The sequence below is a fragment of the Lepisosteus platostomus genome, chromosome 13, assembly GCF_059453375.1.
Source record: "Lepisosteus platostomus isolate fLepPlt1 chromosome 13, fLepPlt1.hap1, whole genome shotgun sequence".
Classification (NCBI taxonomy): Eukaryota; Metazoa; Chordata; class Actinopteri; order Semionotiformes; family Lepisosteidae; genus Lepisosteus; species Lepisosteus platostomus.
The window spans coordinates 24,743,052-24,767,457 of record NC_142623.1 but is presented as its reverse complement, the minus strand read 5'-3'; the positions used below and the strand labels follow the sequence as shown (position 1 = coordinate 24,767,457).

General features: G+C 42.7%; 1 protein-coding gene across 7 annotated transcripts; it reads left to right on the top strand.

The window, feature by feature from the left end:
* On the top strand, positions 1 to 22,761 carry LOC148650226 (dnaJ homolog subfamily B member 1-like). Of its 7 annotated transcripts, none has more exons than XM_088603803.1 (5): positions 1 to 575; positions 2,682 to 3,253; positions 3,809 to 3,973; positions 5,218 to 5,239; positions 22,477 to 22,730. In XM_088603803.1, the coding sequence occupies exons 1-5, from the start codon at positions 365 to 367 to the stop codon at positions 22,713 to 22,715; spliced, it is 1,209 nt and encodes a 402-aa protein (XP_088459929.1). In that variant the 5' UTR covers positions 1 to 364; the 3' UTR covers positions 22,716 to 22,730. The 7 variants fall into 7 exon arrangements, with proteins under 7 accessions (XP_088459929.1, XP_088459931.1, XP_088459930.1 ...); XM_088603805.1 differs by lacking the exon at positions 22,477 to 22,730 and adding an exon at positions 10,964 to 11,267 and having other exon boundaries at positions 3 to 575; XM_088603806.1 differs by lacking the exon at positions 22,477 to 22,730 and adding an exon at positions 11,190 to 11,267 and having other exon boundaries at positions 4 to 575.
* The last annotated feature ends 1,645 nt before the right edge of the window (positions 22,762 to 24,406 follow it).

The window sequence follows — 24,406 nt, the reverse complement described above, 5'->3', positions numbered from 1 at the left end:
GGAAGAATCTTGATGGCGGGGGAGAGTTCTGGAAGTTTCTGCTGTGTTATAAATACTGAAAGCAGGCAGAACCAGCGTTCTGCAGCTTGAGAGAAAGTCGTAGAGAGCTGGTTGCGCTTTATTTTGTTAAGGGTATTGCGTCGTTGGTGTACGTAATACAGGTGTCTGTATATATGACATTGGGATTCCGACTTTTTGTTTATGCTGCTTGGATCTGTAAAAGGAACTACAGTAGGAAACCTTTAGCTGATTCGCGTGACTGCTGTTTGTTCACTGTGACGACGTCGTGACCTTTTGCTTAAAGAGCAACTTGTGTGATTTTCCTCTGGTCGTCTTGTGAGTGTAATTGATCACCGGGGCTGTAATGGGTAAAGATTATTATAAGGTGCTGGGAATCCAGAAGGGAGCCTCGGAGGACGAGATCAAGAAGGCATACCGCAAGCAGGCATTGCGCTACCACCCGGACAAGAACAAGTCTTCGGATGCCGAGGAGAAATTCAAAGAGATCGCGGAGGCCTATGACGTTTTGAGCGACCCCAAGAAAAAAGACATCTACGACAAATTCGGGGAGGACGGTAAAATAACACTTAATTAAAAATAAACTCCACAACAGCAGCATTTCGGCAAGTTTAGGACTAGCAGTGAGATTCCGGGTGTCCCGTTACCTCCATGGAGGACCTCTCACTTCTGAAAACGTTTGACTCCTTGTGATGCCCAGAAAAGCGTTTCTATTAAGATGCCATGGGGAGAGAGCTGTTCCTAAAAGCTCAGTCGCATCAAGCGGGTTTGCTGGGTGAATTGCGTTGCATTTTGCGGTCGGTGTTCAGATTTAAAGTCCTTGTGCGTGTGTTGAAAGTGTGCCCGACTCTCCCAGCCTACCGGCATGTTCTGGCAACTTCTGGGTGTGTGTGGCAGCTGATAGAGCCCAAAACCGAAACTAAAGACGTATGATCGACCAGTGCGCTTTCGAAAGTTCTAAGGTGCAGTTTCAGTTAGTGATGGTACTGTTTAACCTTTCTCGTAGTATCATACAGCTGACACGGGCAATCCAATACTGACCGATTGACCCCTGCAGGTAATCGGGTTCGATCTTAACTAGGTGCCGCGCTGGACAGGATTCCGCTGTGGACTGTGGAGGCCTGGGGCTACAACGCGCAATCTATTACATTTTTGTTGCTTTAAAATATCGATCCCCCTTTTCATATACCTGTTAAAGGTGGGAAGGCACCACATTTTCTCCGTCTTATGCCCCCTTATTGTCAGACTTTAAACTTGCTGTAGAGTAAGAAATGCAAGTTTTGCTCGGAATCTGGAAAAATGACTGCTTGTTGAGTGTTGGTGAGAAAAGCCCCTTCAAAGTGTGAAGTTGCATTATTTTTTTTTAAAGAAATGCAAACATTCTTGAGCACTGCCGTGTTTCTCTGATGCTTTTCAGTGTAGGGTAGAATATTAAAATGTTGCCAACGTCGTGAGATGTTTTGTGGATCGAGTTTTGCACAACAGCCGATTGGAATCATTAATCGTGAGTCTTGTAATGTTTGTACATTAACCCTTATCTGCCTTAATAATGGCGTTTAAATATGAAAGCATAAAATACAGATTCGTTTAGCATTAACCCGTGTTGGAGGGATCAGAAACCATAACTTCTCGTTAAGGATGATCAGTTAGGGAAGAGAGAACTTAACCTTGTCTCGCTTTGACCAGTCTCGTTTACTTATTTCCAAAACAAGAATTTAAGTCCTAGTCAAAAAATGTTTTAGCCGCTTGAGTAGATATAGAGGTGATGGGTTCCATAGAAAAACAGTTTTCTTTTGTAAGTCAGCTATTCGTGTTATAGACTGATTTGTGGTTGTACTGTAGTTTTGCCATAGTCAGCGGGTAAATGTTAAGTTACGTAAATGTATTAATGTCATTGAATATCTAATACTTTACTTTCGCCGTTTTCTGGCGACCCGGGTGCGCTTAGCCGCTGATTGGCTCAGTACATGCCTCGCGTGCCTTCTGGAAGTTTCTCGCCTGGTCCTGTCTGGGGCTCTTAGAGGCTTACTCTGAGCTTCTGTCGGGATTATGCAAGGGCAGGTTTGCAGCAGGGGTTCAGGTTCGCTTTGAACTAAACAACCGTCGCTGGAACCTCAATTGCAATTCACAAAAACGTAGAGGACGTTCGGCGCGGGGGGGGGATTTGAGGGCAGAAAGAACTTTTCTTTTAATTGGTGCCCCTGTTCTTGTAAAATTATCTGATTATTTTACTTATAATTGTTTAACCCTAAACGACACTTTGAGAGGCCACATTTCTGTTGTGATGTTTCCATTTTAAGTGATATGGGCATTAAAGAACAGATAAGAAAGCAGTATTTACAGAATGCCTTCTCAGAGTACCTTGAGTACCATGTACCATGTACAGTACACTCCATGTACATAAGGTCAAGATGTGCTAAAATAGTCCGAAATAGGCAGAAATCAAGTAATGATTTGTTATACCAGAAACAATTTTCAAAAATTTCACTGTTCCTCATACCTCATAATCCTGTGTGAAATAAAAGATCCATCTTTTGAATGTCTTTGGTTCTTTAATCAGAAATTCAGTTGCTGCTCAATGGTGCAGCTCTCTTCAGGACAGTGCAGAAAGGCTTGATTTTTCTGACCTGTGCGTAATGTTTTGTGCCTTTTCCCCCACTCAGGTCTGAAGGGGAACGCTGGAGGTGGCGGACCAAATGGCACAAATTTTAACTACACATTCCATGGGGACCCCCATGCCATGTTCGCAGAGTTCTTTGGGGGTCACAGCCCTTTTGATTCCTTCTTCAGTCGCAACGGGGGTGACGAGGATATGGACATCGATGACCCCTTTGCGGGATTTGGCATGGGGGGGTTCTCCAGGGGCTTCACACGCATGGGGATGGGGGGACGTGGGTCCCGGGATGGCATCGTGAAAAAGCAGGACCCCCCTGTGGTGCATGACCTGAAGGTGACCCTGGAAGAGGTCCTCACAGGCTGCACCAAGAAGATGAAGATCTCCCACAAGAGGCTGAACCCTGATGGACGTACCACCCGCACAGAGGACAAGATCCTCACTGTGGAGATCAAGCGTGGCTGGAAAGAAGGCACCAAGATCACCTTCCCCAAGGAGGGTGACGAAACGCCTACCAACATCCCGGCAGACATCGTCTTTGTGGTGAAGGACAAGCCCCACCCAGTGTTCAAGAGAGAGGGGTCTGACATCATCTACCCAGCCAAAGTCACACTCAGGGAGGTATGTGAAAGACAGTGGTGCTAAAGTTGGACAGAATGCTTAATAAAGAAACTTAAGGGCTGTCGAATGGTTTGACTTTTCCTAGCTCAGTCTAACCGGATTTAACAATTTTTGCATACTTGTTAAATCGAAATTACTTGCTTACCAACATATAGATTGCATAACATTTGGAGGCTTAGAGCATGTTTTCTTCATCCTTGTGTGGTCTTTTTCAACTGGTACATTGCTCATTTGTCTTATCTTGCATTAAACTTTTTTTGTACATTTTCATTTATGAGGTATAAGAGTAGCTTATTTATATCACTCTATCCATTGTAATACTTAACTTGCTTGTGACATTCATATTGCCTGGTATTGTGATTTTTTTTATGGAAGTCATCTTAAAAAGAGTTCTCTGAATGCTATTGGTAATTCTTAGGCTTATTAATTTAACTAGAACAAGTAGAAAAGCACTCAAGGAACTTGAGGCATTGGTTTCTAAATGAAACTTATAGGTTGTAGGTTGTTTTTGTATGACATGACCTTTACCAATCATCTTATTCCTCCCATGCCCAGGCTCTCTGTGGATGCACTGTGAATGCCCCCACATTGGATGGGAGGACCATTCCTGTTACCTTCAGAGACATTATCAAGCCCGGAATGCAGCAGCGCATCACAGGGGAAGGCCTGCCATTACCCAAGTGCCCAGAAAAGCGTGGAGATCTGATCCTGCAGTTCGAGGTGAAATTCCCGGATCGGATTCCACAGCAAACCAGGGACGCTTTAAGTCAGGTGCTTCCTCCATGAGAGCTTGTCCCAGGGAGCTGTGTTGCCAGAGGTGCTGTGAGAAAGTGCTGCTTGAAACGCTGACCGGCGACAGCCAAGTCTGCACTTTGTTATTCAGGGAAAAAAAACCAAAACAAGATGTGTAGTTTTGTATATCTGTTCAGATTTCATTTTCTCATTAATGTTGCCTCATCATCTACCACTTCAAGCACTGCCATCACTGAAATCTGTGCAATGCTAAAAGAAACTACAGGACTTCATCTTACCTCCTGGAGAGAGGCAGTGATTACTGTGAGATGGGAGAGGTTTAATTGTAAGGGCTTCGCTGTATTAGCTTCTGAAAGTTGAAGGTGAAGGAGCCTTTTTGGGTCTGTTTTACCTGAGCAAAATGACTATTAATATGACTTCCTTTTACATGAAGTAGTTTACTACAAAGGTTTCTATCATACATTAACAAAGTGGCTCTTGTTTTCTCATAGATTAACTGATTCATCTTCTATGCCACTCAATAGTGAAGATTGAAAATTAGGTTTCTTTCAGTATTATACAATTTATGATGTGTGTGTGTGTATATATATACATTTTGTGGAGTATATGGACCTTGGATTTTCTGCAACTTTGAAAACCACATTCCTCTCTTAGGACTAAAACTGTGCATCCTTTGTAGAGGGGAAAATTGATGGGGTGGGTAGGTATTAGAGCATCTAAAACTCAAAGTGCTCTCTTGGGCTTTGAATTACAATTTGTAATACACTCTGTGCAGAAATAGTTAATAAAGTGTCCTTTTGCTAGAAGTGTACAAGAATCATTCAGTAGACTGAATGTCCTTGTCATGGGCTCGACGCAATGTTCCATTGCCTGAATCGGTACTTCAGAGCTAAGAGCAGCATGTTTCCTGTCTGTGATAACATTTACTAAATAAATGAGTTAAACCTTTGCGAGATGTCTGCAGATGTACTTTACAACAATAAGAGCAAATTGGATTTTGTGGCCAATTTGTTTTTATTATTGTTGTGTGAAGGCAGATGAAATATGATGCTTATCTTCTATAGATGCAATATGCCTGGTTATACAGTAGCTTTAAAAAATTTAAGTAATCACCTGACAAAATAGAAATACATTTTATGATCATTCTAGGGGTATAGGATAAATACAGTACGGTGAGGGTAGATTTCAACAGTCTTGATTTTCTCTTTCAGTGTGGTAAAACCAGGACTGAAGGTAAATATTCACTGTTTATTCCAGCTTGCATAAGCTGTACATAAGCACCATATGTATTTTTATTTGTATGTTATATTTAGTTACACTTAGCACTGGTTTAGATGTTTCGGATTACCAACAGTTGTAGTAAGAGTACACTAAAGTACTCCAAATATGCTTAAAACCATTCTGGTCAATATGCTTGCTGTATGTTTTTGTGGGAATCTTTAGGTTTTTTTTTTCTGGATTAGGAAAAAAAATCAAAATGCACTTCTGGGTTCTTGCTCTGTTTAAGAACCTGGTTACAGAAAATAAATTCTGGAGAAGACTTGCAGTGTAAGTATAAACAGGGCATAAGATGTGTGAATGTTTAAAGGTTTGAGAGTAGTTCTCTGACCATATGCTCGAACAAGGAGAGAAAGGTTGCTAAAGCCAAAACTGCAAGCAGCCATATCACCCTGCAATTCACAACTGGTAACCCACTGAAGCTAAGCAGGTGTGAGCCTGGTCAGTACCTGGATAGGAGACCTCCTGGGAAAAACTAAGGTTGCTGCTGGAAGAGGTGTTAGTGGGACCAGCAGGGGGCGCTCACCCTGCGGCTCATGTGGGTCCTAATGCCCCAGTGTAGTGACGGTGACACTGTACTGTAAACAGGCGCCGTCCTTCGGATGACACGTAAAACCGAGGTCCTGACTCTCTGTGGTCATTAAAAATCCCAGGGCGTTTCTCAAAAAGAGTAGGGGTGTAACCCCGGCGTCCTGGCCAAATTTCCCATTGGCCTTTATCAATCATGGCCTCCTAACAATCCCCCTCTATGAATTGGCTTCATTACTCTGCTCTCCTCCCCACTGATAGCTGATGTGTGGTGAGCGTTCTGGCGCACTATGGCTGCCGTCGCATCATCCAGGTGGATGCTGCACATTGGTGGTGGAGGGGAGTCCCCATTACCTGTAAAGCGCTTTGAGTGGAGTGTCCAGAAAAGCGCTATATAAGTGTAAGCAATTATTATTATTATTATTATTATTATTATTAAAAACTGTTTTAGTTTCTGATTGAAACTCAACTAAAACCTTTTCTTATGATGATTTCATTATGTTCTCTTGTGGAATGCAAATTTTAAGTTGGAGGTGTTCCATTCCAGCTGTGAAGTGCCTCAAGATCTTGTTTCTTATTCCAGGTTAAGCTCTCTGTAGATTCCTGTGATCACTAGATTCCATGCTGGATGTTTGTACAGTCTAAGGAAAGCACTTGATAAGAGGTACTAGATCTGTAAATTGGGTTGTTTCCTGGAGAAAAGTGTTAATTTATCTGATTAAATAACTAGACCAGTGAATCTGCTGAGCTTCAATGTGGGGTAAGAAAAAGACATGTAACTCACCTCCTTATATGAGTCTGAGTTTGATACCCCTTGCTGGTGGGGAAGGACTTGACTTTTTGCAGGTGTCATAGCTGCTTTCAATTGTAAATTGTCAATATCAAGCTTAACTCTTTCTCCCTTTGTGGGAGTCATGGGACTAAACGTTAGCCTGACTAGGAGTACAGACACTTACTCTTCACTGTCAGGCTTTCACTTGACCTTTAAGGACCTCCTGCATGTGTCTCAGCTGCTTTTATGCAGGTCTCTGTATAACTCTGAAAGCAAATGATAAAACTCTTTTCTAAGAAGCAGGTATTTGATATTCTGTTCTTTTATTGTGTACCAAGAAATGCCAACACATTTAAGAAATAGATCAAATATGGAAGGACCTTAAATATTTTTATTTTCTTCACTTCTGTTATAAATGTTGTGTGTTTGAAATCATTATATAGAGTATGATTTATTTTTAAATCATAACAATTCTGGTTAAGCTCGTATCTTGGGGGGGAAAATAAGCTCATGGATCGAGAGTGAGATATAATGTTACTGAAATTATTCTTTCTTCCTTTCTCATTTTATCTACCATTTCTTCTTGGGGAATCAAAAATTAGAAGAAGTGGGAGGGGTCTTAATCACACTATATCATTAATATGTGATGTGAGTTAGGGTTTCAGCCTGCCCATGTCATTGTACGAATTAAAGAAAATGGATGTAAGGAATTCCATACTCCTGTGTGTGGTCATTCCAAATTAATAAGAGGGCAAGAGCTCTCTTTAAGCTTGTAAATGTAAAAATGTCACTTCATTTAGGAGTTTTTCTGTACACTTTGAGAAAGTGTTAAGTGTTGATAAATGATTTAATGAGATGATAATCCATCTCAGTGGGCTTTGGTTTTGCAGTCTTACGTATGTAAGAATCTTTCCAAGGTTGCCAATGCCTAAAAAGGATTTTTGTACATTTACCCTGTAGGGTTCTTAGGATTTTCAGTAAAGTTTTATGTATTGAAAACATTGGCTGTAATATAAGATGGTGTATCTGAAATGACCGCTGTTTGATTTAACTGAAATAAAGCTTTTTGTAATGGCACTGTGTTCTTTTTAAAAATGTATATTTCAATTCTTGTTTTTATAATTTACTAAATATTTAAATGGTGTCTCAGTGGGTCCTATAATGACTGTGTTCTGTATCAAAGCAATAAGATAGATAGATAATACTTTATTAATCCCGTAGGGAAATTGATCAATCAATAAGAACATTGATTTATTTTAATTAATGGTAGCCTTGTTCCTTCTAATTCTGTCCTGCATCTTAAACTAGTCCTAAACGCCCTGATGCTCCACCAGTATATCCTAGCCATTCCCTTTAGTCAGGTCACCAGTTTCTCATGTCCAAAGATGGGACAGTGTTGTGGTCATGAAGCTAATTTCTTTTTAAACACGTTTGTCTTAAGAAGAACCCCATTAGTGGGAACTGTCACCCCTGTTTTGCACTTCTGCATGTCTTCCGTGTCTAAAGCTCAGCAGTTGAAAGTGTAGGATCTCGGTAGAGTAAGAAAATGTGATGGTTCATGCACATTAGTCTAGTGCAGCGATGCCATGTTTAGTCATATACAATGGCAAGAGACTGCTAGACATTGCTGTAAGAAAGGGGAATATAACATAATAAAACAATAGTACAGTATTTTAGCAATTATCAAAAAAGCACTGTATCTCTATTATGGTAGAAAATAGTCAAAAAGCTTAGTTAATTGATCTAATAAAATCCAAAATTAAATGACACATTAAAAGCGGTTGTGAAAAGACCCGATTAAAGATGGGTTATAAAAATGCCAATAGTCAGAAAGTGGCAAATGGGTCTGGGCAGTGAGTTCCACAGACCTGCTGCAGCACATGAGAAGGCCTTATTACCTTATATTGAAATATTCATTATGTTTCAATATAAGGTATTACATTGTAATTATATATTGTAATATAATTATATTCTATTACAATATAATAGAACGCCTTATATTGAAATATTCAGGCATGTCAAATCCAAAAGCATTGCTCTACTGATCAAGTGGATGTATGGTGGTAACTACAGTAGGTGGTTGTAAGGTGTTACTATAGATACAACTTAGGCACATAGGGCCTTCTCTGTGCTTCAAGCAAAAGTGTAAGTTCCAGAGCTTTAGTCAACAGTAGTGGCAGTCATGCTTTTCTTGGCAGCCAGCTAGGTTCAGTGTAGAGAAGTAAGTTAGTGAGAGCTGTGGAATGCTTTTTAATTTAATTCCTTACAGTTATAAAGCACTTTTCTAGACACTCCACTCAAAGCGCTTTACAGGTAATGGGAACTCCCCTTCACCACCACCCATGTGCAGCACACACTTGGTTGATGCGACGACAACCATAGTGTGCCTTTGCGTTCACCACAAATCAGCTATCAGTGAGGAGGATAACAGATTGATGAAGCGAATTCATAGATGGGGATTATTAAGAGGCCATGATTGGTAAGGGCCAATGGGAAATTTGGCCAGGATGCCAGAGTAACAGTTTTACTCTTTTTGAGAAATGCCCTGGGATTATTAATGACAACAGAGGGTCAGGACCTCGGGTTTATGTCTTGCCCCAGGGGTGCCGAACCAGTCAATCGGAGTGCTTGCCAATCGATCGTGAGAATGTTTGGCAAAAAATAAATGGGCTATTTGACGATTTTACTTATTTCAATAGCCTAAAAATTCATTCAGATCTGTGCATGTAATGTCATACATTTTACTGCCCTTGTGTGTGTTTAACCCTTGTCAATAGGGTTGTAAAAGTCTCTTCCCTGAGTGCTGGTCGACACTGGAAAAAAAGGCTACAGGATCTCCATAAATGAAGAGCGGTGTGTGCGATACCCAAGAACGTTCTCTTGGTTATTGCAGCAGGAACCCCACATTCGTTACAATGCATAGTGGAGCGAAACAGACTGGCCGTGACAAATTCGCCTTCAGTTTGATAAGTTTGAATGCCTATTTGATAGTTGTAGTGTTTGAACGAAAATGATGAAGCAAAAAGACCGAAAACATACCGTTACCACAAGGAATGGGAGCATGATTATTTTTTTGTACTATCGCATTCAAATCTGCAATGCTGGCGTCTACGCGAAAAAGGAAAATCTAGAACATTTCAAAACTGTACACAAAACCTATTGTAGCGCCACACAGGGCGCTTTAGCCATGCGCACGCAAGACAGGCTGAGAACAGCGCCTGGGGGCGGGACTACGGGAATGTATATAGTGGGGCGGAGGCTGGGGAACAGACTCTTCGCTTCATGTGCGTGCGTTCAGCGCTGTAACTCCTCTCCCTGTGTGTGTACCTTTCCCTGGTTCGAATTAATATTGTTCAACTTCATTCCTTGAGTCCTATGCCTGCTCCATTCCGTACCGAAACCCGCGATAGTTACAGTGATGTGGACTTTCTGGCTAAAAGTGAGTTACGGAAAAGAAAAGTGGAAATATTAAAATGTCTAATAGTAGCAGTCGGTTTTCACGAGGCCTAATACAAGAGAGAAAGCGGCAATCATCGCATCATTCCGTGTGAGCCACGTCCTGGCTAAACACAAAAAGTCATTCACGGATCAAGAAGTAAAAGGTTTTGCTGAGGTTGCCGACTTGCTGTTTGGAGATTTTAAAAACAAACATTTTTGGCAGGTTCAGACAGCTGTTGCCTGAAATCAAAGAGTTTCTCAAGTCGTCTAAACATGGTGAATATGCTCAATTAGAGGATGAGCAGTGGCTTCTGGATTTAGCATTCCTCACAGACTGGACTGAACTGCTGAATGAGCTGAATGTCGAGCTGCAGGGACAAAATAAAAATGTAATCAACATGATCAGCAGTGTCAACACATTCAAAAAAAATTACAAGTGTTCTCAAGTAAGTTTCTCAGTGCCAATGCTCACATTAAGGTGGGATATTCTTTTTTCTAAAATGGGGAACATTACTTGTTCACTGTAGCATGAGTCACTTGCTTTTATTTGTTTTCAACTGAGTGATGGGTATCGGTATTGTAATGTGCCCACAGTCTGTTTTTCCTATATCAGAGCTTCACACTGGCAGATCACACTGGACTGGCAAATGAAAAAGTAAATCTTACATTAAAAAAGGTCGGCACACTGAGCACCCCTGTCTTATCTGAAGTGACGGCATAGAATCAAGAGATTCTAAACTGAAGTGAAGCTGAGGACGTTAAAACCCATTCAGACATTGATGTGCACTTCCTTCTTGAAAAAGTTGCCTCAATTTTTGAAAAACTGGATCTTCTACAAAAATTAGTAATTGATATGAATAACTTGAAGGAAGCTACCATGTCCAGTTCAGGAACCGAGGGAGGGTGGTGGTCCTGCAATGAGACTGCCTGGCTCCCTTCAGGGCTCACGACGGGGTACTGGAATGGGAGGGCACGGAGGAGCGCCAGGTCCAGATTTCACCAGGCCGGGGGCCGGACCGCCAACACTCCACCTTGACGCAGCGGACGCACTTGCCGGGTGCCACAGAGGCTACTGGACTTAGGCAGGTTATTTGATGCAGGCAGGACGCTAGACGTCTCTTGCTCTCTCTGGCACTCGCTCATTCTCTCTCTCTCTTTCTCGTGCAGTGCCACGTGATGCTGGCGTGCAGGCGCAGGGGTGCTGTGCTGGCTACACTGAAAAATAAAGCGCCGTTTTTCAGTCAATGAGTGTCTGAGTCATTGTGTCTGTCCTCACCGAACCCGAAAAAATACTACTTTGGTGTCAGAAGTAAGAGGATGGACAGTGAGCAGCCGTTGATATCGGACTCGGAGAAGCGCCGGCTCCCCCAACAGCCAAGTGACCCCCTAAAGCCCCTTTCGTGGGTGAGCAGCAGCCACCAGGGGCCACAATGGCCCCTCAGCGCCACCGGTGGCCACAGCCCTTACTCAGCAGAGGAGGGACCTTTTTCCATGTCATCTCAGTCCATGTGGCAGGAAAGAGACGCCAGACCCGGCCAACACACCTGGTGGGAAGGAGACACCAAACTAGCAGGGTCCACCCTGCCGCCCCTGCAACAGCCGGCGCTGGTGCGACCGAGTCGCTATAATGGGAGGGTTCCATGGGAACTTTTTGAGGCAAACGGCTGGTCTCAGGTGGAGATGGCGGGCCATCTCGCCATGGTCCTGGAGGAGAAGGCCTGCCAGGTGCTGCTGGATGAACCCGGGGACCAGCGATACAACTGCGCAGCATTGGCGTTGGCCCTCCGGAGGTGTTTTGGTGGGAAAGGGGAGGCGCCGGGACTGCTGGGGGCGAGGTTGGCCTAACGCCACCACCTAGCGGGAGAGTCACTGAGACCGGTCACCGCAGACGTGGCCTACATAGCCTGCCAGGGTTACCGTACTCTCCCGGAGGAGGCCCACAGGCAGATAGTGCACTAGGCATTCCTCCGGGCCATTGCACCGAGGTGCAGCGCCACGTGATGCTGGCTGCGCCGGTCTCCTTGGATCAGACCCTGGCTCTGGCTGAGCAGGCTCATGCCCTGTTCTAGGAGACCAGCGGGCACCACCAGAGGGGTGCCCCCTGCCGGGCAGTGGAAGTGGCGCATGTGGAATCAGATGGGGAGGAAGAGGCCGCCAGCACAGCGACACCGGGGGAGCGACGACTGCAGGTCATCTGCCACTACTGTGGGGAGAGGGGGCACTTTGCCTGGGAGTGCTGGGTGCTGGAGGCCGTCGGGAAACGGGAGCAGGGTGGCCTAAGGGGGGAAGGCCGTCCGTGAACGACGGTACCCCCGCTCTGGAGAGCCAGGAGGAGCGTTTCACCCTGTCTGCTGCCGTTTTATGTCTTCCCTGTCTTATTGAGGGCAGACCCTGACAGGTCCTGGTCGACACCGGTTCGACCATCACCCTGCCAGGCACCGAGGCAGCCGGACCCCAGGATGGGAAACCTTCGGCCACGGAGCAGAAGTTTCGGGAGATGGCCGGGAGTGATCGAGCCCTCTGCGAGTCCGTGGTCCTCCCCGGTCATTTTAGTCTGGAAGAAGAACGGCTCATGGAGGTTTTGTGTGGACTACAAGAAGCTGAACGAGGTCACCCGGAAGGACTCCTATCCGCCCCGGGTGGATTATGCGCTGGACTACATTTCCGGGTTGACCTGGTTCAACTTGCTCGACCTCCGCTGTGGTTACTGGCAGGTTCCGCTCGCCCCCGAGGCCTTCTCCATCGGTCAAGGGCTCTGACAGTTCACAGTCATGCCTTTCGGACTTTGTAATGCCCTGCCGACGTTTGAGCGGTTGATGGAGCGAGTGCTGGCATCGGTTCACCGGAGCAAGTGCGTGGTGTACCTAGACGATTTACGCGTGCATGCCTGGGACGAGGCTCAGTCCTGGAAAATGTGAGCTTCTGCGGTGGGAGGTCACTTTCCTGGGGCATGTGGTCAGGCCGTGAGGGATGGCCATGGACCTGGGGAAGGTCGCTGCAGTGCGCAACTGGCTGGTGCCCTGCACCGTGGCGGAGCTCCGCAGTTTCCTGGGGTTGGCGTCTTATTACTGGAGGTTCGTCCGGGACTTCGCCAGCCTCGCTGCCCCAGTGCACCGTGTTTTGTGTGGGACACGGACTGTGAGGCGGGCTTCCGGGGTCTGTGGGAGGCACAGGTGGGGGCTCCCGTCCTTGCATTCCCGGATCCGTTGCTGCCCTTTGTGCTGGATACAGACCCCAGTGATACGGGGAGGGGGGGGGGGGGGGCACAGTGCTAGCACAGGATGTGCCAGACGGGGAGAGTGCACAGCTTTGCCTGAAGCTGCCTGACTCATGCGGGGGTACAGCAGAAGCGGTACTACGATCTGCGCTGCAGGGGGACCCCTTTAAGACCTTGGGACCTCGTCTGGGTCTACAACCCACGACGCCGCAAGGGCCTCAGCCCAAGGCTGGCGCCGGCCTGGGAGGGACCCGGGAAAGTCCTGGAGGTTGTGGGGGAGGTCTGCTACCGTGTCCGGTTCGGGAAGCGAGGGAGGGTGGTGGTCCTTCACTGAGACCGCCTGGTTCCCTTCAGGGTTTGCAAGGGGGCACTGGAACGGGAGGGTGTGGAGGAGCCTGGGGAGCAGCCAGATCCAGATTTCACCAGCCCAGGGGGGGCTGAGGGGGGACCGCCAGACTCCACCTTGATGTAGCGGGCGCACTCGCAGGGTGCCGCGGAGGCTGCAAGATTGTGTGCTGGACGTAGCCGTAGGCTTTTCAAGGTCTCAGGTGGGGGCACTGTAGTGCATTCGCCTGGTGCTGTGGCCAAAGAGCACCCGGCTGGGGTACACGGCAAGGGGCAGGACGGGAGTAGTAGTGGCCAGGGCAAAATAAATATTATTAAGTGAAGTCGTATATTAATAATGGTTAAGTTTAGATACTGGTATAATGATTAACTTGGGTGAGTAAAAAGCAAAGTTTTTTATTCTCAGCTTCATGATCAGTAAGGGGAATGGAGGGAGGGGGTGGGACCTTGAGACAGCATTTTGGCTTAACATTTTGCCTTAACATTGTGACATGGAATGTTAAAGGTGACAATAATATAACCAAACGCTATAAGATATTGAATAGTTTTACAGGTTAATGCAGTAGCATTCCTGCAAGAAACTCATCTGAAAATGAAGGATGTGCATCACATCTGTAGAAATTGGGTTGGACAGTCTTATGGATCCGGAGTTTCATCAAAAAAGGGTGGGGTTGCCATTCTTATTCATAAACATGCTCCCTTTTCACTCAAAAGTAAAATAGAGGATCAAGATGGTAGATATATCTCATTAACTGGTAAATGGAAGTTAGTGAGTTTTGTTAATGTATATGGTCCTAATTTAGATGATCCAGTATTTATTACAAAGATAGAAGCTGAATTGGTATGGTTTGCAAACACCTATATTATTCTTGGAGGAGACTTCAATATAGTTATGAATCCTAGTGTAGACAAAACTGGGAAACAAGTGCGACAACCCTCCAGAGCGGTCCTAGCACTTCACAAATTGATCAATGCACATAATTTATCAGATGTATGGAGAGTCCTCCATCCCTCAGAAAGAGACTACACTTTCTTCTCTAATGGGCACAAACCCTTTTCCAGAATTGATTATTTCTTTATTTCTCAAAATATCATACAACACACTAGGGATGCAGTTATTCATTCTAGTACCATCTCTGACTATAGTCGTATACAGTTTATAGTTTTGCTACCTGACATAATAACACCTTTAGGAAGATAGATATTAAAAGGCAAGTAGAGCAGTTTATTCAGAATTTTATGGAAACCGGTTTAAATTCTGTCTCTGACCCAAATATTATTTGGGAATTACTTAAGTATTGTTTAAGGGGAGAACTCATTAGAATTGCTACTTTTTATAAAAAGCAAAGGGAGTCAAAAGGTTACCTACTCACCAAAATGAAGGCTATACAGCCCAAATTATCAAAAAAATGTAATGAACAAGACTGGGCTAATTTGATGCGAGTACAGCTACAATATAATCAGTTATTAAGGGTGAAAACAGAGTTTGCATTAAGTAGAGCACAACTTAACTTCTGGAAAATGCTTTTAACCTGCAGCCAGGTTAATAAAGCACTGTATGTGCAATACTATAAGCAGCATCAAGAAAATGGATGGATCAATTACCCAAGATCAGAAAGAAATAAATTCAACCTCTGTAAGTTTCTTTGAAAAACTATATTCATCTGAAGCTTCTAGCACATTGAAAGATATGCATTGCTTTCTTGCAGATAAAGAGCTCCCAAAACGTAGTACACAAGCTAGGAACATTCTTGAGTCATCTCTTACTTGATCAAAAGTTAAAGAAGCTATTGCTTCCTTTTCTCACAATAAACCACCTGGACCTGATGGGTATACAGCTGATTTCTACCAGTCCATACTTAGTCCAATCTTACTGCAAACATTTAATAATATGTGGTTAACAGACATGACTTCTCTAATAACCCTTGTATATAAGAAAGGTAAGGATCCATCATTGTGCAGTAGTTACTGCCCAATAAGCTTAATGAATTTGGACAATAAGATTCTAGCTAAAATACTTACTAATTGGTTAGGTAAGGTGCTACCAAAAATCATACATCCAGATCAAACAGGATTTATGATAAAAAGATATTCTTCAGATAATACAAGAAAGCTGTTTAATTTGATTAATCATGATAAGCTCAGTAAATAAACATCAGCTATATGCACACTGGATGCTGAGAAGGCCTTTGACAGAGTTGGAAGTACTTATTTAATGTGCTAAACTATTTTGGTTATAGCCCATATTTCATTAAATGGATTGAAATCTTATATCACAGTCCACAGGCATCAATAATGACTAACACCTGTGTATTCAAACGTTTAGATGATAAGCACAGTAAATAAACATCAGCTATATGCACACTGGATGTTGAGAAGGCCTTTGACAGAGTTGGAAGTACTTATTTAATGTGCTAAATTATTTTGGTTATAGCCCATATTTCATTAAATGGATTGAAATCTTATATCACAGTCCACAGGCATCAATAATGACTAACAGCTGTGTATCCAAACGTTTGTGTTTATATTGAGGCACCAAAGAAGGCTGTCCTCTTTCACCTTTACCATTTAATTTAGCACTCGAAACTTTAGCCTGCAAAATAAGAGCATCAATCCAGATAAAATGTATAGGTATTCATAAAAAATGTTTATAAGATGGCTCTATTTGTAGATGATGTTATACTGTTTTTAACAGATGTGCACAAATCAATCTCTGCAGCAGTAGAAGTCATTGAAAGTTTGGTAAGATGTCAGGCTATAAGGTCAACTGGAGCAAAACAGAGCTTATGTATCTCAATTTGTCATCATTGAATCATAAGCTTGCTCACCCTGTACAAGTTACAACAGAGATAGGGTATCTGGGTCTGTGAATAAAATCTATCTTAAAAGCTACCAGAGATGTCAATTTAAGGGACTTGTTAAATAAACTAAATGGAGACATACTGTACTCAGATGGAGATGTTTACCTATTTCTATGAGGGGTAGAATTAATATCGTTAAGATGTCAATACTGCCTAAAGTAGAGACACTGAGAATGCTACCTGTATAGATTGACAAGAAATGGTTTTAGGCGCTGCATAAAATTATTACATCTTTGGTCTGGAAAAGGAAAAAAGCTATTTGCTCTTTTGAAAGACTAAGTGCAGCAAAAAATAAAGGTGGATTAGACCTTCCCGATTTTTATAATGATATCTTGGCATTTGGCTCAGTTCAAGCAAAGAAGTGGTTTAAAGCAGAAACAGAAAAGGACTGGGTACAAATTGAGCATGATACAGCATCTGAGCTAGGTATCTCCTTAGAAAGTTTGTATTATAGCAAGGTATGTCCAAAATCTTTAATTGAAACACCAACTGGCTCTTCTTTTAAAATATTAAAAAGTTGTAATAGAATTTTATATTCTATTTACATATACCATTATTTAGATCACCAAGACTAACTATACTGTCAAGACCAATTAATTGGCCAGTATGGATCCAAGTAGGTGTTAGTAAATTGGGTCATATGATTAGAGATAACAAATTCAAGTTCAAGTTCACATTTATTTGTCATTCCAGCAATATTCTGTACAAGTATACAGTGGAATGAAATATTGTTCCTCCTGGTCCATGGTGCAGATACAGACAGGACAGACAGGACACTGACATAGACATTATAGACAGGATAAACATAGTGCAAAGTGCAGATAGTGCAAATTACAAGGCAAATACATAATACAACATACACAACACACTGGGGGGATTTAAACCCTGTTTCTGGAATTGGTGTGGGTGCAAGTAGATTCCAGGGTGTTGAGGAGATTGACAGTCTGCGGGAAGAAGCTGTTACAGAGTCTGGTGGAACTAGTCCGTACACTGGGATATCTTTTTCCAGATGGTAGGGCAGAGTGTTTATGGCAAGGGTGGGAAGGGTCATCTACTATACTGGAGGCCCTGTGTAAGCAGCGTTTGTGATAGGTGACAGAAATGGAAGGGAGGGAGGCTCCAATGATCTTTTCAGCTGTTTCCACAATTCGTTGCAGGGTCTTGCGGTCTGAAGCGTTGCAATTCCCAAACCAAACAGTGATCCAGCTGGTCAAGGTGTTCTCAATGGTGCTTCTGTAGAAAGTGGTAAGAATGGGCAGGGGAAGGTTTGCCCTCCTCAGTCGCCACAGGAAATAGAGATGCTGCTGTACTTTTTTGGCTAGGGATGTGGTATTGAGGGACCAAGTGAGGTCATCTGTAATGTGTTGTCTTTTTCTGAAATATCTTATCAAACATCTCTTCCAGCAAAATAATTTTTAAATTACTCAAAACTTAAAAGGTTTTCCGTTAAGTAAACTAAAACAAGAAATGGATAATTACAGCAATAAACTATTGCAGACTAACATACAAGTGAAGGCCTGGACATTTTACAACCTACAGGTACAGGACCGTCATACAAAGAATGGATTAAAGAGGCTGTATCACAAGTTAAATTTGAAAAGATTTCATATAATTTACAGGGGAAACTTAAAGAGTATATGAATGCTTGGGGCCCATTAGAGACATACTTGAATGGCACTGGATGTAAAGAATATTAGTAGGAAGTTTTTGAATTGTCCCTGTCACGATACTTGGGCACACAGACCATAGGGTGAGTGCCCCCTAATGGCCCCAGTAACACCACTTCCAGCAGCAACCTTAGTTTTTTCCAGGTGGTCTCCCATCCAGGTACTGACCAGGCTCACAACTGTGTAGCTTCAGTGGTTTGTCAGTTGTGAGTTGCAGTGTAATATGGCTGCTGGCAACTTCAAAACATGGTTGGTGGTTGGCCAAGAGGTCACCAGGTGGAATAAGTCTCCATCTCCTACAGGTCTTTTGGATAATTGTCCACAACCTGTGAATTTAAGACCATGATCTAGATGTGCCTAGGCTCTCTGCTAGATGTCTGCGAGCCTGGCATTCATCATGAGAAGCATTGTCCTGGGTTGTGTTAGTGTCCTGAAAGATGCTCTATCAGAAAGCTCATCCTCAATTGTGAACCAGTACTCAAGGAAGCTCCACTGAAAATCCATAGCAACACCTAATTCTGTGTTTAATTTATAAGCATTTCTGCTGAAAGAGTGTCCCAAGATTAAGAGCTGTACTATGTGTTAAGTCCTTAAAATAAGTTGGAACTAGATCATTCAATGCTTTTACATTTCATAGAATCCCAAAGTCCACTCTAAATTTCACAAGGAGCCAGTACAATTTGGGATCGGAGATATGTGCTGATGTAAAGCACCTTTAGTTAGCCATCTGTTTTCTAATCACTTTATTCATTGGAGGGTGGCAGGGGAAACGGAAGCAATGGATGCAATAGAGGATGCACCCTGTACATTACAGGGCAAACACAGGCACAGGCACAAACACCACTCACACCAGGGCCACTTTTTCCAGAAGTCAATTAACCTCCCAGTATGTGTTTGAACTAAGGGAGGAAACCAGAACATCCAGAGGATACCTACAAGATTACAAGGAAGACATACAAACTCCATGGAGATAGCACCCCAGAAAATGAACCCAGAGCCCTAGCACTGCAGGGCAGCAATGCTAACCTTTGTGCTACCATACTAACTTATTTAGCACATGATCTGCAGAATTCTGATCAATGAAGTCTTTAGTGCATTAGTAAGATTTCAGCATCAGCAAATCTGTTTGTCATCAGCTCAGCAGCTCATGATGGCAAATAATTTGACCATGAAGCAACATACAAATAACAAAGTTCCCAGTACAAAACCCTTTAGAACACTGAATATGTACATAAAATTTAAAATTTGTCAAATAAAGTGAAAGGAAGTATCAATGATCCCTCATTAATTTTCTGAGATCTTTTAGTAGGATGTTCTGCTTGACGGTATCGAAAGCTCCATTTAATTCAAGCAGGAGAAGAATATTAAGTGACCCAGAGTCAGAAGTCATTAGCAAATCATTACTTTAGCATGGGCTGTTTTAATACTAGGACTTCATCTAACTCTAAATCCAGACTAGTGTAGGGGTTTTGTGCATTTACTGGGACAATTATTAATTGTAGCAGTAAGTCACAAAATGATTCTTTATGGCTATTAGAAAACCGACCTTGCAGGATAACTCAGCAACACACACATGGATACTAATACATGACAATACATTTATTAATACATAAAATGTTCATATAAACATAACAGATCTTAATAGTGAGGGTTAGCAGAATACAAAAGGTATATATTCAATAACGAAGAGTTACAAATACCAAGAGGGACATACATTCAGTATACCATTCATTTATACCATTTTGTAAATGAACTTTGATTACACCTCTACACTAGATACTGAAAGGCAAGTACATCACTCATAGGAATTAAATTGATATCAACTGTGGTTGAGGTAACAATTGAATTCTCGAGCTGCAAAGCAGAATACTGAATACTCATCTAATCTCTGGATTCAGATCTCCCGCCGACACAAAGGAACAGCAGCAGGCTGTTGCTATGTCCAATCAGCATCCTCTGGCCCGGTGCCAGGCAGTGCTGGTCCGGCGTGAGGTGGGAGAGAAGGAGGGAGAGATTTCTGCTGCAGCGTGCCAGCAGTGGGCTCTCTGAAGACCGGCGAGGTAGTGTTGGCTGAACTAACAGAGATTGTGCACACAGAAAGTGACTGTGGGTCCAAGCAAGTCACATTCTTTAGATGAAAAGAAGACTGGTTTGTTCCCGATATAGCGTTAGTCCTGAATCCTGAGATTCAGCTGTCCACAGTTCCGACCGTAGTTCACTTGTTGATCAGGTGAGCGTTCGCAGTGGGTTCATGAGGGTTGCTGTTGGGTTAACCTCGGGCGGATCCTTTGGTTATGCGCAGCGACTTCCATTCTCGACTCTTAGAACAAAGTAAAGTCCTGGCATTCAGACACACTGGCCATTACATGATTGTCCGAGATGAGTCTGAGAATGTCCTGGAGGAGCCCCCTTCTGGGCCCTGTGCTGCCTGTTTTACCTGGAGGAACTACGGTCGTTCATTGGTTGAAAGTTTCGTGGGCATCTGAGACCCACGTGGGGTTACCCTGCCCTACCAGTTCCTGATTGGCTGATCGAGGTGGATGATGAGTAACAATGCACTCTGACCTTAGGGTTGTAAACCTTGGGATGAGACTCTCCCAAGGAATTTTCCAAACAGTAAGGAGCCAGAGATTACCATTTATTAGGGTGGCTGGTGAATCTCAGCTTTGGGAGCTGTTCCTTATCAGGAAACTCTATCAGCTAGAAAAGCACCTTAAATATGAACCAAATGGAATGGCCTCTCTGGATCCAGCACCACTGAGATGAGAGACAGAGAGGCTGGCAAGGGAGCAGCAAACTTAATTCCTGAATTTTTAATAAGCCTTGCCGCTACACTAGAAAGGATTAAAGAGTTAATTGAAGGCAGAATGGTACTGTAACTGAGCTGTCACTACCCGTCCTAGACATTTTGTGAGAAAAGACAAGTTGGAACAATTACAGTTGGTAATTTTCATTACTGTTTCCTCTGCATCTGGTAATGATTATTTCAACAGAAAAAGGTATTTGTCAAGGAACCAATACGTGGAATAGGAGGATCCTTATGCGTGACCGGAATCCCACAGGACACAGAGTAGCAAAGGGACAATCCAAAAGACAAAATCCAAAGGCAGGGTCGATAAGGGAGGCAAAGGGTCCGGTAACGAGAGATATTCAAAACAATGCAAAGGCAAAATCCAGAAGGCGAGGTCAAGAGGCGGAAGCAGAAGATTCGTAATGGGAGATCAGTCAAAAGGTTAGGAAACACGCACTTGAGGAATCTGATGCATGTGAGAATGTGCTGGGTTCAATCAGGGATGAGATTGGGAAGCAGAGGTTCCGGGAATGTAACGTCGTTTGCGAGGGAGAGTGTGGGGCGTGACAGTATTACTGCCTATTTCCTGCTCTTTCATTCTGTGGAAATTATTTTCAGGAAGCACATTTGTACAGTTATTTCCATTCTTCTAAAAAGCACAAAATAGATAGCGAGTAAAAATGAAATGCCATCCTATCAAATAGACTGCAGGGAGAAAAGTGATTTTCCCACTCACATGGAGCTGTACTCAGTCAAGATTCAACCAAACTAACGTTTATTGTATGCTCTATTTACGCAGGATTTTCCCACTAATTTGATTGCTGTACTTTAGTTATACTACCATCACCACTGCTGTAGCAATTCTACACATCCTTTTTCCTCCCCAATCACCTTCTTGTATTTACTTCTACTCTTCCCTCCTCTTACCTGATGTGCTGCTCATTCTCTTCCATTTCACCCCTATTGAATAATGATACCCACAAACATCAGAACTACAATGTCTCCAGGGCTGCTTGTCCAGTCTACACCTTAAGATAATCTCTCACCCTATATAAATACTGTATATAAATATTCAATTTATACCACTCAACATTTGAATTTTAACAATACAGTAATGTTTTGTTCAAAGGTAAGCTTGAATAAATAACGATAATTAGTTAATCATGCTTAGTACAATAATCAGGTACAAGTAGAGGTTAAATCCATGCTGAAAAGTAGAAAACAATTTTTTTACTTTGGAGCCTACACTGTAAATCAGATTTCATGTTGATGTACCTACATGCTCTTAGAACTAGGTCATTAGAGAAGAAATGCAAATGGAGTGGATTGAAAGGGAAGAAAATTAAGAAACTATATATGCTGCACTCCATAGTTATGTATAGTTATATGCAGTTATGTGTGCCATTTTAAAAAAACATAACTTCAAACTGTTAATACATAATATGAAAAATTATAAAGTTAGACTTATAGTTTCGTCGTACTAATAGTGTTCAAAGAAGAGAGAGTTTCCATGATAAATCTTTTAGAAAATGTCTGTTATTTTATCCATCCATTTTCCAACTGCTCTAACCAGTACAGGGTCATGGGAGATGCTGTAACGGATCCTGGCAAGAGACGGACCATATCCACCCTGGGGAGGACACCAGTCAATCACAGGGCACACACAGACACAAACCCACAAAACCTGCACACATTCACACCTGGGGCCAATTTTCCCAGAAGACAATTAACATACCAGTACTGTATGTCTTTGGATGTCTGAAGAAACCAGAATACTTGGAGGAAACCCATGTGAACATAAGAAGAAAGTAAAATCTCCATGCAGATACCACCCCAGCAATTGAACCCACTGCCCCAGTGCTGCGGGGCAGCAATGCTAAACACTACACTGCCTTGCCACCCCTGTTATTTTATGTTTTGTTAAATTTTTATTTACTCATAATAAAAAGAAATGTCAATGTTATACTTAAAAGAGAAACGTATAAGAATTTCATTGCTCCTACTAATGCAAACAACTTTTTCTGCTGGTCAGCGTCGTCTTCTCCTGATCTCTTCAGATGATGCCACCAAATATAAGCTCTTCATTCACTGTTTCAAAAAATGTGAAGAGAAACTCTACAGTCATCTCTGTGGGCAAACTAATGATTCTGACAGTTTCTTAAGTTCCCAAACAGAGGACAAAATCAGATTTCATGCTGCAGACAATAACAGGTATTTTCCAATAGTTTACATAGTGCCCAATGGCAAAATCCAGTTACTGACAAGACATTTAGCCTTGCTTGATGTACTGTACTGTATATATTTGACTGGAGGAAGACGATAAGAGGTGCTGGCTAGGAAACACTGGTCCACCAACCTGAACACCAACATTTGGTACCCTATTCTATTTCTTCTTTTTGATAAGCATCAATGCAAACACACTGATGCAATGTATCATGGTATTCTGTAGTTAACTGGGAACTTCATACACAGGAATAATAATCTCCCAGGTCTACTTTATATCAAATTAATTAATGACAGAACTTATTCTCTGCTGGAGAAATTTGCACATAGAGACATAAAACTGGAGTAACTAAATCGTAAATGAGAAGCACTAGACCAAGGCTCAAGGACTGCTTGTGTATATATATAATAAGTACAAAAAGTGATACACAAGTTTCACAAAAGAAACATAGCAGTAAGGTCTAATGGCTTTAATCAAATATTTTAATCATAGGTATCAAACAAAATCATAGAAAATCTGGAGAAAACTATTTATGGTTTCAATATAAAAGATACTGCCAAAATGAAAACATTACAAATTCCATATTGGCTGTGATCTTTCAGGGTATTGATCTAATTCTGCCAGTGTTGACACAAATACCTGATCAACCTCTGATTGGACTGCTGAAATGCTAACTCTTTTTGTGCAGTTGTAGCCAGATGGCAAAGGTTGGGCAATCATGGTTGTCACCTATGAATGCCATTGTCAAGATGGTCTTACAGATGTTCTGCTAGATTCTGCAAGCAGCCATATCACCCTGCAACTCACAACTGGCAACCCACTGAAGCTAAGCAGGTGTGAGCCTGGTCAGTACCTGGATGAGAGACCTCCTGGGAAAAACTAAGGTTGCTGCTGGAAGAGGCGTTAGTGGGGCCAGCAGGGGGCACAGACCCTGCAGTCTATGTGGGTCCTAATGCCCCAGTATAGTGATGGGGACACTATACTGTAAACAGGCGCCATCCTTTGGATGAGGTGTAAAACCGAGGTCCTGACTCTCTGTGGTCATTAAAAATCCCAGGGTGTTTCTTGAAAAGAGTAGGGGTGTAACCCTGGTGCTTTGAATGGAGTGTCCAGAAAAGTGTATATAAGTGTAAGCAATTATTTTCAGCATGGAATAAACCTATTACGTGTTCCTTTGCAGCCTACGCATGCTGACCCAGCTACCAACCTGAACTAAATTAAATAGGTATTGCTTTTCCCAAATGGAGATCACAGCTTCTGTCATGTTTGTTATATTTTC